Here is an 18,791-nt window from a genome sequence, read left to right as displayed (position 1 = left end):
GCCCATCCCTAATTGCCCTTGAGAAGGTGATGGTGAGCCACCTCCTCGAACCTCTGCAGCCCATGTGGTGTCAGTACACCCACAATGCTGTTCGGGTGGGATTTCCAGGATTTTGACCCAGCGACAATGAAGGAATGGCGATTATAGTTCCAAGTCAGGATGGTGTGTGGCTTAAAGGGGAACTTGGTGTTCCCATGTGCCTGCTGCCCTTGTCGTTCTAGGTGGTAGAGGTTGCTGGTTTGGGAGGTTCTTTTGGAGAAACTACTTGGAGAGTTGCTGCAGTTCATCTTGTAGATGGTACACACTGCAGCCACTGTGTGCCGATGTGGAGGGAGTAAATGTTTAAGGTGGTGGATGGGGTGCTAATCAAGCAGGCTTCTCTGTCCTGAATGAAATTCTGGTTGAATGCAGCATGAATGGGTGAGTTTCTAACCTGTCTGGGTGTGTTTCCAGCCTACTTCAATGAGCTGTCAGTCAGTGTGTCAGCTGTGGCTCAGGTGGCAGCACTCTTGCTTCTGAGTCAGAAAGCTTTGGGTTCAATCCCACTCCAGCACTTGAAAAATCAAGGCTGACACCCCAGTGTGGTACTGAGGGACTGCTGGTCTGATTGAGGTGCTGTCTTTCAGATGGAGACATTAAACTGACGCCCCGTTTGCCCTCTCAGGTGGATGTAAAAGATCCCAAGTCGCTATTTCCAAGAAGAGCAGGGAAGTTGTCCCTGGTGTCCTAGCCAATATTTACCCCTCAATCGACATCACAGCAACAGATCATCTGGTCATTATCACAGAGGCTGTTCGTGGGATCTTGCTGTGTGCCACTTGGCTGCTGCATTTTATATATTGCAACAATGACTTTACTTCATCGGTTGTTCAAGGACTTTATTGGTGGTGGTGGTGAAATGCAAGTCTTGCTTGCTTTCTATCTGGCTAAGTTTGCAGCTTCCAGTCTGTCTGGCTGTATTTGCTAACAGCAATTTGCAGACTGCGTCCTTCTGCCGCCAGACACACACCCCGCCCCCTCTGCCATGCGATGACGCAGGCAGCCGATGACGCGTGCCAACGCCCCCATCCCGCCCCTCCCGTGACGTCACAAGCCGGTGCCCGGCGCCTGCGCAGTTGGCACCGCCTCCAGACCCCCTGCTCGTTCTCTGCCGGCCGCTGTCAGTTCGGAGCGGCGACCGGGCCGCGAGTCTGATCATGCCCGTCTGAAGATGGCACAGAGGGAAACCGTACTGCACCTCTTCGCAGGAGGGTGAGTGAACGGAGCATCGTTTTATGGACTGGCGATGGGGAGGAGGGGAAATTATTTTTTTAATCCGTTCGGCCGCTCCCGGTCGCCCTTGGTTACCGGCGAGATGATGGGCTGTGTGTGAGGGAATGTTCTGGAAGGTGGGCATGTTATCCATCCCTCCCCCCCACCCCTCTTTCTCCCCCCCCCACCCCTCTTTCTCCCCCCCCACCCCTCTTTCTCCCCCCCCACCCCTCTTTCTCCCCCCCACCCCTCTTTCTCCCCCCCCACCCCTCTTTCTCCCCCCCCACCCCTCTTTCTCCCCCCCCACCCCTCTTTCTCCCCCCCCACCCCTCTTTCTCCCCCCCCACCCCTCTTTCTCCCCCCCCACCCCTCTTTCTCCCCCCCCACCCCTCTTTCTCCCCCCCCACCCCTCTTTCTCCCCCCCCACCCCTCTTTCTCCCCCCCCACCCCTCTTTCTCCCCCCCCACCCCTCTTTCTCCCCCCCCACCCCTCTTTCTCCCCCCCCACCCCTCTTTCTCCCCCCCCACCCCTCTTTCTCCCCCCCCACCCCTCTTTCTCCCCCCCCACCCCTCTTTCTCCCCCCCCACCCCTCTTTCTCCCCCCCCACCCCTCTTTCTCCCCCCCCACCCCTCTTTCTCCCCCCCCACCCCTCTTTCTCCCCCCCCACCCCTCTTTCTCCCCCCCCACCCCTCTTTCTCCCCCCCCACCCCTCTTTCTCCCCCCCCACCCCTCTTTCTCCCCCCCCACCCCTCTTTCTCCCCCCCCACCCCTCTTTCTCCCCCCCCACCCCTCTTTCTCCCCCCCACCCCTCTTTCTCCCCCCCACCCCTCTTTCTCCCCCCCCACCCCTCTTTCTCCCCCCCCACCCCTCTTTCTCCCCCCCCACCCCTCTTTCTCCCCCCCCACCCCTCTTTCTCCCCCCCCACCCCTCTTTCTCCCCCCCCACCCCTCTTTCTCCCCCCCCACCCCTCTTTCTCCCCCCCCACCCCTCTTTCTCCCCCCCCACCCCTCTTTCTCCCCCCCCACCCCTCTTTCTCCCCCCCCACCCCTCTTTCTCCCCCCCCACCCCTCTTTCTCCCCCCCCACCCCTCTTTCTCCCCCCCCACCCCTCTTTCTCCCCCCCCACCCCTCTTTCTCCCCCCCCACCCCTCTTTCTCCCCCCCCACCCCTCTTTCTCCCCCCCCACCCCTCTTTCTCCCCCCCCACCCCTCTTTCTCCCCCCCCACCCCTCTTTCTCCCCCCCCACCCCTCTTTCTCCCCCCCCACCCCTCTTTCTCCCCCCCCACCCCTCTTTCTCCCCCCCCACCCCTCTTTCTCCCCCCCCACCCCTCTTTCTCCCCCCCCACCCCTCTTTCTCCCCCCCCACCCCTCTTTCTCCCCCCCCACCCCTCTTTCTCCCCCCCCACCCCTCTTTCTCCCCCCCCACCCCTCTTTCTCCCCCCCCCCACCCCTCTTTCTCCCCCCCCACCCCTCTTTCTCCCCCCCCACCCCTCTTTCTCCCCCCCCACCCCTCTTTCTCCCCCCCCACCCCTCTTTCTCCCCCCCCACCCCTCTTTCTCCCCCCCCACCCCTCTTTCTCCCCCCCCACCCCTCTTTCTCCCCCCCCACCCCTCTTTCTCCCCCCCCACCCCTCTTTCTCCCCCCCCCACCCCTCTTTCTCCCCCCCCCACCCCTCTTTCTCCCCCCCCCACCCCTCTTTCTCCCCCCCCCACCCCTCTTTCTCCCCCCCCCACCCCTCTTTCTCCCCCCCCCACCCCTCTTTCTCCCCCCCCCACCCCTCTTTCTCCCCCCCCCACCCCTCTTTCTCCCCCCCCCACCCCTCTTTCTCCCCCCCCCACCCCTCTTTCTCCCCCCCCCACCCCTCTTTCTCCCCCCCCCACCCCTCTTTCTCCCCCCCCCACCCCTCTTTCTCCCCCCCCACCCCTCTTTCTCCCCCCCCCACCCCTCTTTCTCCCCCCCCCACCCCTCTTTCTCCCCCCCCCACCCCTCTTTCTCCCCCCCCCACCCCTCTTTCTCCCCCCCCCACCCCTCTTTCTCCCCCCCCACCCCTCTTTCTCCCCCCCCCACCCCTCTTTCTCCCCCCCCCACCCCTCTTTCTCCCCCCCCCACCCCTCTTTCTCCCCCCCCCACCCCTCTTTCTCCCCCCCCACCCCTCTTTCTCCCCCCCCCACCCCTCTTTCTCCCCCCCCCCACCCCTCTTTCTCCCCCCCCCCACCCCTCTTTCTCCCCCCCCCACCCCTCTTTCTCCCCCCCCCCACCCCTCTTTCTCCCCCCCCCCACCCCTCTTTCTCCCCCCCCCCACCCCTCTTTCTCTCCCCACCCACCCCTCTTTCTCCCCCACCCACTTGGCCCTCTTTCTCTCCCCCCCACTTGGCCCATTGTATCTGTGCCGGCCAGAAAAAGATCCACCTATTCAAATCCCACCTTCCAGCATTTGGTCCATAGCCCTGCAGATTACAACACTTGAGGTGCATATCCAGACTCCATTTAAATGAGTTGTGGGTTTCTGCTTCAACTACCCTTTCAGGGAGTAAGTTCCAGACCCCCACCACCCTCTGGGTGAAGAAACATTTCCTCATCTCCCTTCTAATCTTTCTACCAATTACTTTTAATCTATGCTTCCTAGTCACTGACCTCTCTGCTAAGGTAAATAGGCCCTTCATATCCACTCAATCCAGGCACCTCAAAATTTTATACATTTCGATCAGATCTCCCCTCAGCCTTCTCTGTTCGAAGGAGAACAACCCCAGCTTCTCCAATCTTTCCTCTTAACTGCATTTTTCTAGTCCTGGCAACATCCTCATAAATCTCCTCTGTACCCTCTCTAGTTCAATTACATCCTTTCTGTAATGAGGTGACCAGAACTGCACACAGTTCTCAAATTGCGGCCGAACCAATGAGTTGTACAGTTCCAGCATAACCTCCCTGCTCTTGTAGTCTATGGCTCGGCTAATAAAGGAAAGGATTCCATACGCCTTCTTAACCACTTTATTGACCTGTCCTCCTACCTTCAGGGATCTGTGGGCATTCACTCCAAGGTCCCTCACTTCCTCTACATTTCTCAGTATTTTCCCATTAATCGTGTATTCCTTTGCTTTATTTGACCTCCCCAAATGCATCACCTCACACAAATCCAGGTTGAATTCCATTTGCCACTTTTCTGCCCATCTGACCAGACCAATATCTTCCTGCAGCCTACAGCTATCCTCCTCGCTATCTTCCACACACCCAATTTTTGTGTCGTCTGCAAACTTCCTGATCGTGCCTCCTACACTTACATCCAAATCGTTAATATATACCACGAAAAGCAGGGGACCCAGTACTGAGCCCTGCGGAACGCCACTGGAAACAGCCTTCCAGTTGCTAAAGCAGCTGTCAACAACTACCATAATAAAAGCAAAATACTGCGGATGCTGGAAATCTGAAACAAAAACAAGAAATGCTGGAATCACTCAGCAGGTCTGGCAGCATCTGTGGAAAGAGAAGCAGAGTTAACGTTTCGCATCGTTTCGAAGAAGGGTCACTGACCCGAAACGTTAACTCTGCTTCTCTTTCCACAGATGCTACCAGACCTGCTGAGTGATTCCAGCATTTCTTGTTTTTGTGTCAACAACTACCCTTTGTTTCCTGCCATTGACAATTTTGTATCCACCTTGCTGCATTTCCCTGGATCCCTGGGTTTTTATTTTTTTAACTAGTCTGCCATGTGGGACCTTTTCAAAAGCCTTGTTAAAATCTTTGTAGACCACATCAACTGCACTAGCCTCATCTATCTTCCTTGTTACTACTTCAAAAAATTCGATCTAGTTGGTCAAACAAGATCTTCCCTGAACAAATCCATGCTGACTATACTTGATTAACCTGGGCCTTTCTAAGTGACAGTTTATCCTGTCTCTCAGGATAGATTCCAATAATTTGCCCACTATTGAGGTTAGACTGACTGGCCTGTAATTATTCGGTTAATCCTTCGCTCCCTTTTTAAACAGTGGCACAACGTCAGCAGTCCTCCAATCCTCCGGTACCACATCTGTATCCAGTGAGGACTCGAAAATGAGTCTGCTATTTCCGCTCTTTCTTCTTTTAACAGCCTGAGTTACATTTCATCCAGCCCTGGTGATATATCAACTTTCAAGGATGCTAATCACATTAATATATCCTCTCTCCCTATGTTTATCACATCCACAACTTCACACTCCTCCTCCTTAACTACAATATCTGCATCATCCCCCTCTTTTGTGAAGACAGGCACAAAGTATTCATTCAGAACAATACCAACATCTTCCGTCCTTACGCATAGGTTACCTTTTTGGTCTTTTATGGGCCCTACTCCTTAGTTATCCTCTTACTCTTAATGTATTGATAAAACATCTTTGAGTTCACCTTGATTTTGCTTGCCAATATTCTTGCAGGGCAATATTGCAGAATTAATCATTGCAGTTGTATAACTGTGAGTAGGGAAAGGTTACCTTTGACATTAATTGTTCTGTTTTCCAGTTGGTTAACTGTGTTGGGTGGGTAGGGTGAGATTATTTTAGACATCTCTGGTTAGATTTTGCTTTTTTTTTCTTATTGGCGCATTTTGTTGGCCTGGCAGCTTAACTAAAATTGACGATCATCCTTAGATGATACAACCTTAACTGTCCAGCAGTGTTCAGAGTTCCCAGAATAGCCTGAGCTACGTTTAAGTTTGTGCCACAAGTGTGACTATCTGATCCAGCAGGGATTTATAAGGTATACGGGATATGATCACAAGTGCATGATTATTTCCTGCATCACTTACCTGATCATTACACAATGTGACACCTGCCTGTTGATTTTGTTTCCAAACTGTATGACTTCCTTACATAATTCCCAAGTATTGTTCTGCAGTGACCAGCTCACAGTGCTAATTTTAATTATAATTAAATTGCTTTCAATTTAATGAGAAGATAAATTATAAAATATTATAGAAAAGGAGTGTATACTAATTTAGCTGAATTTCCTTGCCTTGTCACTATTTGTGGAGAGGGGAAATGCTTTTCTGCTGACTTTGTTTTTCTTAACCTGAGCTCCTCAAGGGTGTAGCTATTTACAGTGTAGCCTGTGACTGTGGTAATGTCTTTTCACGCACCATTGGTTACTGGTTCTCTGTGCAGCTCTATTGGAAGTGGTTTGTTTGGGTGTTTGTGAGCAAAGTAACATGGTAATGTCTTGAAGAGCAGGGGAGTTATTTCCCGGTGTCATTATTGCTTTCTGATGAAAGGTTATTGACCTGAAACGTTAACTCTGTTTCTCTCTCCATTGATGCTGCGTGACCAGTTGAGTATTTTCACCATTTTCTGTTTTTATCATTTTGCTGTTTGTGGAAATTGTGTGCGCAAATTGACTGCCACATTTCCTATGTTACAATAGTGACTGCTTTTCAAATATACTTCATTGGCTGTAAAGTGTTTTAAGGATTGCCTGAAGATGTGAAAAGTGCTATATAAATGCAAGTCTTTTTATCATTGAGCCCAATCCAGTCTGTTGTTCGTATAGGTCTATGTAGTGACCAGGAGCAGAAACTGTGGTTGATTTTCCTTTTTCTTTCAGTTGCTGGAATCAGTTATGGTGCCCAGTAGCTGCTCTGCCTGAGATTAGATTTTACTGCAAAACCAAATTCAAACCAGGAAACCAGGGTGCTTTTATTCATTGAGACGTGAGGAAATTGACTTTTTTTGAACAACCCTTAGGGGAAGAAAATTACTGATGTTTTTCTGCACAAATACTGTACGGGCTTTGTAGCTGCATTTTGCCATTATTACTGTGTTTGAAATTTCACGAGCTCCTGGCCAAATAACTAAACAACTTTATCCCATCCATCATTTGTTTTTGTTGATAAATTAATGGCAATTCTATGTAACTCTCAATGGATAATGATTGAGCCTTCCATACTTGTATCAATATGACCTGTGTGTCTAATCTCTCAGAAATACTCCATTATTGAATGATAGTAAACGTAATTCAGTCTTTTATTCCACCTGTGACCCTTTGCATAAACCTGATGATACATATTGCTGAACACGTATAGAAAGAAGTACAGTATTTGGTGTTCTGTTGAATGTTATATAAATCTGAAATGGAACAAACAGCTACTGAGACTGTTCTGCTCACAAGCCATTAACACCACTTGCAATAATGCAGACCATGCCTCTTGAATGTTAAATAGCCTCAATCCTTAGAGTGTGTGAAACTACTATCATTAGCACATGGAACCATTAGAAGTAATATTTTTGCAGTTTGTTTTCCTTTTAAATAAGAGAACTGTGCTGCAAAATCTAAAATATTAATCCTTTATGCTGTTCTGTAAGTTATAGAGGAGTGTTTAATTGGTGGTTTGGCGCAGTGTTTAATTGGTGGCAGTCGGGGAGTGCCATTAGAAGCTGGCACAGTCGTATCTTGAAGAAAAAGTTCACATGACACTGTTCCATGATCATCCAAGTGTGTAGCAATCGCATCCAAGCATATTTGGCAGTAACCAAAGCATTTTGCTGCATTAATCTTTAGTCTATTGTAGAAAATATATAATTTTTTTCAGTTTTTTTTACAAGTTGATTTGAAGTGTTGGATTGAGCCTCTTTTATTTTCCCTGCTTCTTGTCAAGCACCAATCCTTAGCTGAATGGGCGCTTGACCTGATTCCAACCCTTTGCCAATACTGCTCAAACCAGCTGCTAACAAGTGCACAAGAGATGTCCAGCATGACTATCCATTTTTTTTAATCCCCCTCTCCATTAGGGAAGCACTTGCTTTTGTTTTGCCATTTTACTGTTATGACTAAGAATTCAAATTTCCAATGTGGGAAATTGTGATGAGGACCCACACAACAAATGAGCATTATTACTGTGTATGTAAGATATGGTTGATGATAGCTGTACAAGAGTATTTTTATGTATGAATCATCAGCTGAAGGATAGTTTTTTCAAAAAAAAAATACAATGAAGGACGATGGGATAACTGCATTTCCCTCTGAAAGGAATCCTTCCAACCCGCAATGAAAAGTTGCAACATTTGACCTGATTTCCTTGACGTTAATGTTAAATTCTAAGCTGCAGAAATGTTAATCCTAGACTGGCAGCAACTCCAAATTTGTCTCTGTGCAGATGAATTTCAGTCTTTACTTCGTGCACTTGTGATTCTGATGAAAGCTGCAATATATTATTAGTAATAAAGCTCAGCTATCAGGAGTTGCTTTATTGCTGTGATTTATAGCCCATATAACTATAAAGTTTTAAATTGTCTCTAATCTCCTGTCTTTCTTTACACCATTGTCTCTTTATCTGAAAAATTATTGTTACTCTTTAATGTACGCTGCTTTATATTTTTCTCTCAATTTTTAAGGCCTTTATTTTTACTACCCAGTCGCACTGTGCATTTTAGAAGTTGGGACACATTTTGAAAAATTTGCTTCTGGCTGAAAGGGGTAATTTTTTCCAGCCAGCTCAAGCCTGAATATGTGATTGTTGTCATAGGTTTTACCACTTCAGCATTTTGAAACAATTGTCTGGGAGTAAATAAAGGAGTGATAATCCTGTTGTATGTGGCGCCAGCAGAAGATAACTTCTCCATGCTGCTGCAATTTGCATTCAACAGCTTAATTTCTGCTGCTTCCCTTCCATACTTTTGAAAATGTTTTTGGTTAACCCACCATAAATTGGCATTGTCAATGTGACAGAATACTAAAATGTTAGCCCTCAATGAAGCTGAAGACAAAGGGTCTGTGACAGGGTGGAGAGCAGGCGTGATGAAATGACAAAAGGGATGATGATGCAAGACAAAAGGAGATGATAGTTTCTGGCAGCCTTCCGTCTTGTGAGATGATGGTTTGCGCCTTGGTGGTCAACTCTGTGCTAAACATCGCCTAGTGCAGCTCAGGAGCCCCACACTGGCGTGGGAGTCTTTGCCACACTTGTTGCAGATGAAAGCAGTGGGCTGAAAAGGCGCAAGATTCTCTGGACTTCGTCTCAGCCAGTTGAGCTTTCCGTCTCTCCTCGCCTCTTCCAATGCCCCTCCAGACAGTCACTTTCCAGAGGTCCGGGCAGTCGACGGCTGTCTCTCAATTGCCTGTGTCGAGGTCCACTGTCTTCATATCTCGCTTGCAGGTGTCCTTGTCGCGGAGCTAAGGACGTCGAGCAGGTTATGACCTAATGGCCAGTTCGCCATACAGAAGGTCTTTGGTTATATGGTCGTCATCCATTCCATGAATGTGGTCGAGCCGTTGCGGACTTCATTGGCTTAGTAATGAGTGTATGCTTTTGAAATTAGCATGCTCCAGGACATCTGAGTTGGTGACAGTGAACCAGATGGGTTTTCAAGACAATTCCATAGTTTCATGATCACCATTACTGTTGCTAGTTTAAACAGTAGGAAGGAACATAAGCAAGGAGTTAGGAGGGCTAAAAGGGGTCATGAAAAGTCATTGGCAAACAGGATTAAGGAAAATCCCAAGGCTTTTTATACATATATAAAGAGCAAGAGGGTAACCAGGGAAAGGGTTGGCCCACTCAAGGACAGAGATGGGAATCTATGTGTGGAGCCAGAAGAAATGGGCAAGGTGCTAAATGAGTACTTTGCATCAGTATTCAACAGAGAAGGACTTGCTGGATGATGAGCCTGGGGAAGGGAGTGCAGATAGTCTCAGTCATCTCATTATCAAAGAGGAGGAGGTGTTGGGTGTCTTGCAAAGCATTAAGGTAGATAAATCCCAAGGGCCTGATGGGATCTACCCTAGAATACTGAGGGAGGCAAGGGAGGAAATTGCTGGGGCCTTGACAGAAATCTTTGCATCCTCATTGGCTACAGGTGAGGTCCCAGAGGACTGGAGAATAGCCAATGTTGTTCCTTTGTTTAAGAAGGGTGGCAAGGATAATCCAGGAAATTATAGGCTGGTGAGCCTTACGTCAGTGGTAGGGAAACGATTAGAGAGGATTATTCGGGGCAGGATTTACTCCCATTTGGAAACAAACGAACTTATTAGCAAGAGACAGCATGGTTTTGTGAAGGGGAGGTCGTGTCTTACTAATTTGATTGAGTTTTTTGAGGAAGTGACGAAGATGATTGATGAAGGAAGGGCAGTGGATGTTATCTATATGGACTTTAGTAAAGCCTTTGACAAGGTCCCACATGGCAGACTGGTACAAAAGGTGAAGTCACATGGGATCAGAGGTGAGCTGGCAAGATGGATACAGAACTGGCTCGGTCACAGAAGACAGAGGGCGGATGACACAAAGGTTGGTGGAGTTGCGGATAATGATGAGGATTGTCAGAGGATACAGCAGAATACAGATCGGTTGGAGACTTGGGCGGAGAAATGGCAGATGGAGTTTAATCCGGACAAATGTGAGGTAATGCATTTTGGAAGGTCTAATGCAGGTGGGAGGTATACAGTAAATGGCAGAACACTTAGGAGTATTGACAGGCAGAGAGATCTGGGCGTACAGGTCCACAGGTCACTGAAAGTGGCAACGCAGGTGGATAAGGTAGTCAAGAAGGCATACGGCATGCTTGCCTTCATCAGTCGGGGCATAGAGTATAAAAATTGGCAAGTCATGTTGCAGTTATACAGAACCTTAGTTAGGCCACACTTAGAATATTGCATGCAATTCTGGTCGCCACACTACCAGAAGGATGTGGAGGCTTTGGAGAGGGTACAGAGGAGGTTTACCAGGATGTTGCCTGGTCTGGAGGGCATTAGCTATGAGGAGAGGTTGGAAAAACTCAGATTGTTTTCACTGGAACGACGGAGGTGGAGGGGCGACATGATAGAGGTTTACAAAGTTAGGAGTGGCATGGACAGAGTGGATAGTCAGAAGCTTTTTCCCAGGGTGGAAGAGTTAGTTACTAGGGGACATAGGTTTAAGGTGCGAGGGGCAAAGTTTAGAGGGGATGTGCGAGGCAAGTTTTTTTACTCAGAGGGTGGTGAGTGCCTGGAACTTGCTGCCAGGGGAGGTGGTGGAAGCAGATACGATAGCGACGTTTAAGAGACATCTTGACTAATACATGAATAGGAAGGGAATAGAGGGATATGGGCCCCGGATGTGCAGAAGGTGTTGGTTTAGGCAGGCATCCAGATCGGCGCAGGCTTGGAGGGCCGAATGGCCTGTTCCTGTGCTGTACTGTTCTTTGTTCTTATTTCAGATTTTTTAAATTATTTGAATTTAAATTCCCCAGCTATCGCGTTGGGATTTGAATTCATGTCCCTGAATCATTGGTCTCATCCTTTGCATTACTAGTCCAGTAACATGACCATTAATCTACTGTTTTTTTTTCTTTGGCCTCCTTATCTCGAGAGACAATGGGTAAGTGCCTGGAGGTGGTCAGTGGTGTGTGGAGCAGCACCTGGAGTGGCTATAAAGGCCAATTCTAGAGTGACAGGCTCTTCCACAGGTGCTGCAGAAAAATTTGATTGTCGGGGCTGTTACACAGTTGGCTCTTCCCTTGCGCCTCTGTCTTTTTTCCTGCCAACTGCTAAGTCTCTTCGACTCGCCACACTTTAGCCCCTCCTTTATGGCTGTCCGCCAGCTCTGGCTACTGTACTCCTAAACATATCTGCATTGCATTTCAAAAATAAATAGAAGCAGGAGTAGGCTATACGCTACGCCCCTCAAACCTGCTCTGCCACTCAATAAGATCATGGCTGATCTACATTAACTCCAGTGTCCTGCCCTACCCCCATATCCCTTGATGCCCTTCGTGTCAAAATCTATCAATCTCAGTCTTGGAATACACTTAACGACTGCGATTGATTTCTTTTAGCTTCTTAATACTTCATATTGTAAATAAAATGGGCCAACTCGTAATCTCGTACATTGTCCAAAAGTGCTACTGCAGTTTTCAAAATGCTATAGTGATTAGATTACATAAAATTATATAGAACTTACGGCCATTAGACCCAACTAGTCCATGTTGGTATTTACCCTCCACATAAGCAATAGTCCTAATCCTCTGTGCCTGTCCTATTTCCATATCTCTTTATATTGCAATAAAAGCAAAATACTGCGGATGCTGGAAATCCGAAACAAAAACAAGAAATGCTGGAACCACTCAGCAGGTCTGGCAGCATCTGTGGAAAGAGAAGCAGAGTTAACCTTTCGGGTCAGTGACCCTTCTTTAGAACTGACAAATATTAAAAATGTCACAGGTTATAAGCAAGTGAGGTGGGGGTGGGGCAAGAGATAACAAAGGAGAAGTGCAGCCACAAGCATTTCTTGTTTTTGTCTCTTTATATTGCTTTTATTTAAATCCATTTATTAGAGCAAGTTCCCAAATCTGCAAGAAAATATTTTGCATTTTAGTTATATTGCATGAATTGCTGCAGTATTGCATGTGTTAAGGAGCATTATGAGCTGAGAGTATTTATATTGCCCATTGACACATTGTTGAGTGAGAGAGAGAAGACCAATATGGATTTGCATTCCACTGAACATGTGAAGCTCTGCTTACCAACCTTTAGCTGCCTGTGAAATTCCAACGTGTTGATTTTTAACTTGAGTCAGGGATCAGGGGTAGAAGTCCCAAAGCAGGCACAGGCCACCAGCCCTACAGAGTGTGAGGCCAAGGAGATTTTAACTCCTGGCATCAGTAGCACTTCCTGACACTGATTCCCACCTGAAACCAGCAGGAATGATGTCACTGTTGGTGGACGGGTGTCAAAATTCATGGGCAGGGGTTGTTGAGGTTTCTGGAGGATTTCTGAATATGATGTGAGATGTTAAAAGGTGGAGGGATTTAGGGAAAGAGTTCCAGAGTATAGCAGCAAGATGGTTGAAGGCTCTGCTGCTGAAGATTGAGTGAAGAAAGGGAGGAATGCACAGTAAACCAGAATTAAAAGTGGAGGTTACAAGAAGGGGTGTAGGGATGCAGTAGATTCTAGAGTTTGGCAAGAACAAAGATGTGGAGGAATTTTGTAGGCAAAACTGAGAATTTTGTTGCTGATATGCTAAGGGATGGTAAGCCAATGGAGGTCAGTAAGGATGAGTTGATAAGTGAGTGGGACATGTAGAGTAGGATATAGGTAGTGGAGTTTTGGATGAATTAGAGTGTATGGAAGGTTAAAATGTTTGATCTATCCTCAATCTCTCTTGGTTGATCTCTCTCAGGGTAGTAATAGTCATGTTGCAATTAGTTTGAGCATCTTTGGGCTCAAGAGATGAAAAAAACAACCAGCATTTCTGCTCCTAATTGTTAATCAGTGACCCCCTGCTCGAATCTATGTGTATATATAATGTGTGGTATGGACAGGGTCAGGTTTGGCAGTGTTCTCCATCATGAAATAGCATGCCACCACTCGAATTAGGCCCAGAAATAAATGACTGCTTGATGGAGATAGAGGAGATGCTGCCAGCATCCATGGTGCTTACTGAGAAAGAGTTAGGGGAATAAGGGAGAAAAAAAGTAAAGGGCGACATTATGGTTTAAAAGATTGGCTGCAGTCAATGTGCAACTTTAGTTGTGCTTCCTTCCTTTAGCTGCCTTCTCTCCCAATGCCCAAAAACCTCCCAGTTTCTGTGAAACACTGTTATCACTAGATTTAATTATTATAGCGGTACTAGGATCCTTCAAGAAATATTTTGCTTCAGTCAATGTTTTTGTGATACTAACTAAAATTGTTCCTTCCACCTTTGTGACATCCTTATTCAAGAAGGGGTGTAAGGACAAATCAAGCAACCAGAGACCAGTTAGTTTAACATCAGGGATGGGTAAGGTTTTAGAAACAATAATCAGGGAAAACATCAACACACATCTGGAGAGGTTTGAGTTAATTAAGTACAGCCAGCACAGATTTATAAAAGGCAAATCATGCTTGACTAGTCTAACTGAATTTTTTGATGAAGTAACAGAGAAGGTTGATGAAGGGAATGTGGTGGATGTTGTTTATATGCATTTTAAGAAAACGTTTTGATAAGGTACCACATAAAAGGCTGGTTAACAAAATTTGAGGCTCATGGAATAGGAAGGTCAGTGTCCAACTGGAAAAATAATTGGCTTAAGGACGGAAAACGGCGAGTCGTAGGTAAATGGAAGATGGTAGACAGTGGTGTTCCCCAAGGGTCAGTGCTGGGACCACTGCTTTTATTTTGCTACATATAAATGACTTGGACCTTGGAATACCAAGTAGAATCTCAAAGTTTGCTGATGAGATCAAACTTGGAGGAGTGGCAAACAGTGAAGATGATATCAACTGCCTGCAACAGGACATAGGCTAGCAGAATGGGCAGAGAGGTGGCAGATGGAATTTAATACTGACAAGTGTGAGGTGATGCATTTTGGCAGAAGGAATAAGGAGAGGCAATATATACTTAATAGTTCTAAAGAGTGTGCAGGAACGGGGGCACCTGGGGGTGAATGTGCATCGGTCTTTGAAGGTGACAGGATATATTGAGAAAGTGGTTAGTAAAGCATATGGGATCTCGGACTTTATAGACAGAGGCATTGAGTACAAAAGAAGGGAAGTTATACTGAACCTCTATTCTTTCTTTTGGGCCTCCTTATCTCAAGAGACGGTGGATACACGCCTGGAGGTGGTCAGTGGTTTGTGAAGCAGCGCCTGGAGTGGCTATAAAGGCCAATTCTAGAGTGACAGACTCTTCCACAGGTGCTGCAGAGAAATTTGTTTGTCGGGGCTGTTGCACAGTTGGCTCTCCCCTTGCGCCTCTGTCTTTTTTCCTGCCAACTACTAAGTCTCTTCGACTCGCCACATTTTAGCCCTGTCTTTATGGCTGCCCACCAGCTCTGGCGAACGCTGGCAACTGACTCCCACGACTTGTGATCAATGTCACAGGATTTCATGTCGCGTTTGCAGACGTCTTTAAAGCGGAGGCGTGGACGGCCGGTGGGTCTGATACCAGTGGCGAGCTCGCTGTACAATGTGTCTTTGGGGATCCTGCCATCTTCCATGCGGCTCACGTGGCCAAGCCATCTCAAGCGCCGCTGACTCAGTAGTGTGTACAAGCTGGGGATGTTGGCGGCTTCGAGGACTTCTGTGTTGGAGATATAGTCCTGCCACCTGATGCCAAGTATTCTCCGGAGGCAGCGAAGATGGAATGAATTGAGACGTCGCTCTTGGCTGGCATACGTTGTCCAGGCCTCGCTGCCATAGAGCAAGGTACTGAGGACACAGGCCTGATACACTCGGACTTTTGTGTTCCGTGTCAGTGTGCCATTTTCCCACACTCTCTTGGCCAGTCTGGACATAGCAGTGGAAGCCTTAAAGCTTTGGTTAGGCCACAACTGGAGTATTGCATCCAGTTCTCGTTACAACACCTTAAGAAGGATGTGAGGGTCCTTGAGACAATGCAGAGGAGATTTACCAGAATGATTCCAGGAATGGGGGAGTTTTAGTTACAAGGTTAGGTTGGAAAAACTGGTGGTGTTCTTAAAACAAAGGAGATTGGGGGAAGATTTAATAGAAGTGTACAAGACTATGACAGGCTTGGATAAGTTAGACAAGGGAAAACTGTTCCCATTAACTAATGGTCAAGGACTAGGGACACATTGAAGGTTTTGGGCAAAAGATGCAGGGGGATTACGTAAGAAAGTTCTTCCTCATAATGGGCGTTAATGACCTGGAACTCAACCACAAGGGTGGTGGAAGCGGAGGCAATCAATGATTTCAAAAGGAAATTGGATGGCCACTTGAAAGAAATAGACTTAAAGGGCTACGGGGATTAAGCAGAGGAGTGGGACTGACTGAATAGCTCCGCAGAGAGCCGGCATGGACTCAATGGGCTGAATAGCCGCCTTCTGTGCCGTAAATAACTGGCACTATCATTAACACACCTGTAACCAACAATATTTAATCTGAGCCTTAAATATCTAATAGTGAAGATAGATACTTTGCATATTCTATGTAGACATAACCTGGTAATGCCTCACGAGTACTAATTATGACTGTAATGTACATTTAGTATCAGCACTTTGCAAAACCACTGACCACCTCCAGGCGCTTACCCATTGTCTCTCGAGACAAGGAGGCCAAAGAAGAAGAAAAGAAGAACTTTTCAAAAGAATTGCATCACATCAATGCCCTTATCTGATTGCTGCCCAATAGGATAGTTTGTGTATGCAAATTTTGTGCAGAAAAACCCCTTTGACCACAAGTCCATCAGGCAATGCTTTGCACGTAATGTGCTCAGTCATGTGGGCAAAGCAGATGATGGATCCTGTCAGATGGTTCTCTGAGAAGACTGTCAGTCATTTGGCAGCATACCTCATTGTCAGATCTTTCAAACAAGCACCAAGACGTAACTTGACTGATGATGAGAAGGGCCCTCCCTGTCAGATCCTTCCTGCCCAGAGTCTCAGCACCACTGCACGCCGCTCTCGAGACCATCGCCCACTCCTTTTGGAATGTGCCTTTGCAAAGAAGGTCTGGAAAGAGATACAGTGGTTTTTGTTGAGGTTCATCCCGAGCAGCTCTGTAACACAGGACTCTGTGCACAGGGACACACACCGAGACAAACATGAACTGCTGTGGGAGGACCGTCAACCTGGGTGAAAGAAATTTGTTGATCTGCCAGTATAAAGAGCTGTCCATGACCGAGTGTTTCAGACTGGCACGCTCCAAGGTCCGGGACTACGTGCTGAGGGACGCGCTTAAGCTTGAGGCAGCTGCTGTGAAGACTTAATGGGAAAAGGCCCACCCGCTACAGTACACCGAGGAACCTGTATGCACCTGAGAATGTTTGACATGAAATGCATATTGTAAATATAACCTGTAACTGTAAGTGTGGTAAGGCACCTCAGAGTGCCACATACTCAATTGAAAGAAATTGAACTGTATGCACGTTATGTAATATCAAATTTGAACTGTTATGTAATATACTTTTACAAATTTTATGAATAAATCATATTTTTAGAAAAAAAGCATGGTTTGTGTCTATTGCAATTTCCAGCCTGAGAAAGGGGTTACAGCTGTAAATGTATTTCATTTTGAATGCAGAAGGACTTGCTGTGCATTTTTGACATTTTCTGTTTTTATTTCAGATTTCCAGAATTTATAATATTTTTTTCTTTTAGGTAATCTAAATTGGCAATAATATCACACTTTCCACACAAACCTTTATCCCTTTGCTCCCAAAATAAAGCCTGATGTGATGCCTGTGTTTCATATGTACTCCAATAGCTATATGAAATAACACAAATTTTTCCATTCTTTGTGTTATCTACAGGTGTGGAGGAACAGTGGGAGCAATTGTCACTTGCCCATTGGAAGTGATTAAGACTAGACTACAGTCCTCCGGCTTAACGCTTCGTCCGGTCTACATTCCACAGGTCAACCTTAATACAATCAATGGACCGGGCGTTGTTCGACCAGCACGTGTAGCACCAGGACTTTTCCAAGTTTTAAAGTAAGTGAACTTTTCTGTGTTTGTTTTTGTTATTTTCTACATTTCTTCACAAAAGTAATTAATTGGCTTCTCATTATTGGGTTGTGCTGCTACATCACAGTGTACCGTGCAACACCCTGCCCAGCCAGTGCATCTTAAGTTTAAATATTATTTGATTCTAAAATAAAGCTAGCCTGCACCTCTTAAAAGGGAGGTGCATTGTGGCTGCTGGAGGTGCTGTCGTCATTTGAAATAGTACTATGCGACAAAGAACAATGGCTGACCATGGGAGAGAGTGTGAACCAAGGTTGTCTGACGCTGCACTGAAGGTCTTGGTGGAAGAGGTGGAAAGGAGGAGAGACGTCCTATATCCGCAGAGGGAGCAGGCGGCCCTCCAGCGACACAATGAGAAGGCAGATAGCAACAAAGAAAAATGCCAGGAGTTCCTATCCGAGGACCTGAATGCAGTGTCAAAGAAATTTAATGACTTCACAAGTGGTCATGGTTAGTAAATGTATCTTCAAATGCCATATCTTACCAACTGCTCCAATAGCCTCACCTTCTGCTCAAGTTACCATACCCCCATCACTCACCTACCAAAAATATGTACCTATCAAGACTTTTACCTAACATTCATATGAGAATAGAATGGCAAATAACAGAAAAGGTAACGTGAAAATCTTCTACCAGCATGTAAATAGTAAGCTGGTAGTAAGAGATGGGGTGGGACCTATTGGAGACAAAGCTAATGATACAGGCTTTGAGGTGCTGGGCAAGGCTTGAATACTTAATGAGTACTTTGTATTGGTGTTTACTAAGGAAGAGGATGCTGACAAAATATCAGTATAAAAGATGATAGAGGTAATGGATGGAGTGAAAATTGTCAGGCAGGATGCACTAGAAAGGCTGGCTATGCTTAGAGTGGATAAGTAACCTGGTCTGGATGACTTGTGTCCCAGGTTGCTAAGGGAAGTCAGGGTAGAGATAGCGAAAGGGCTTATCCCATAATCTTCCAATCTTCTCTAGATACAGGGAAGGAGCCAGAGGATTGGCAAGTGGCAAATGTTCAAGGCTTTGTCAGGGGGCAATCATGTTTAACAAACTTGATTGAATTTTTCGAGGACATGACTAGATGTGCAGATTAGGGTAAAGCAGTTGATGTCATCTACATGGACTTCAATAAGGCTTTTGATAAG

The 18,791-nt window shown here is 46.6% G+C and overlaps 1 protein-coding gene across 1 annotated transcript in view; it reads left to right on the top strand.

Annotated features, from left to right (window-relative positions):
* Positions 1–1,092: 1,092 nt before the first annotated feature.
* Positions 1,093–18,791, top strand: part of slc25a33 (solute carrier family 25 member 33) — a 32,652-nt gene continuing 14,953 nt past the window's right edge. The window contains exons 1-2 of the mRNA XM_068016978.1: positions 1,093–1,251; positions 17,437–17,616. Coding sequence (XP_067873079.1) covers positions 1,211–1,251; positions 17,437–17,616 — 221 coding nt within the window. The 5' untranslated portion in view covers positions 1,093–1,210. The remainder of the gene's footprint in view (positions 1,252–17,436; positions 17,617–18,791) is intronic.

The sequence above is a fragment of the Heterodontus francisci genome, chromosome 37, assembly GCF_036365525.1.
Source record: "Heterodontus francisci isolate sHetFra1 chromosome 37, sHetFra1.hap1, whole genome shotgun sequence".
NCBI lineage: Eukaryota > Metazoa > Chordata > Chondrichthyes > Heterodontiformes > Heterodontidae > Heterodontus > Heterodontus francisci.
Note: the sequence above shows the minus strand (reverse complement) of the source record. Positions and strands in the feature narration are given on the sequence as shown.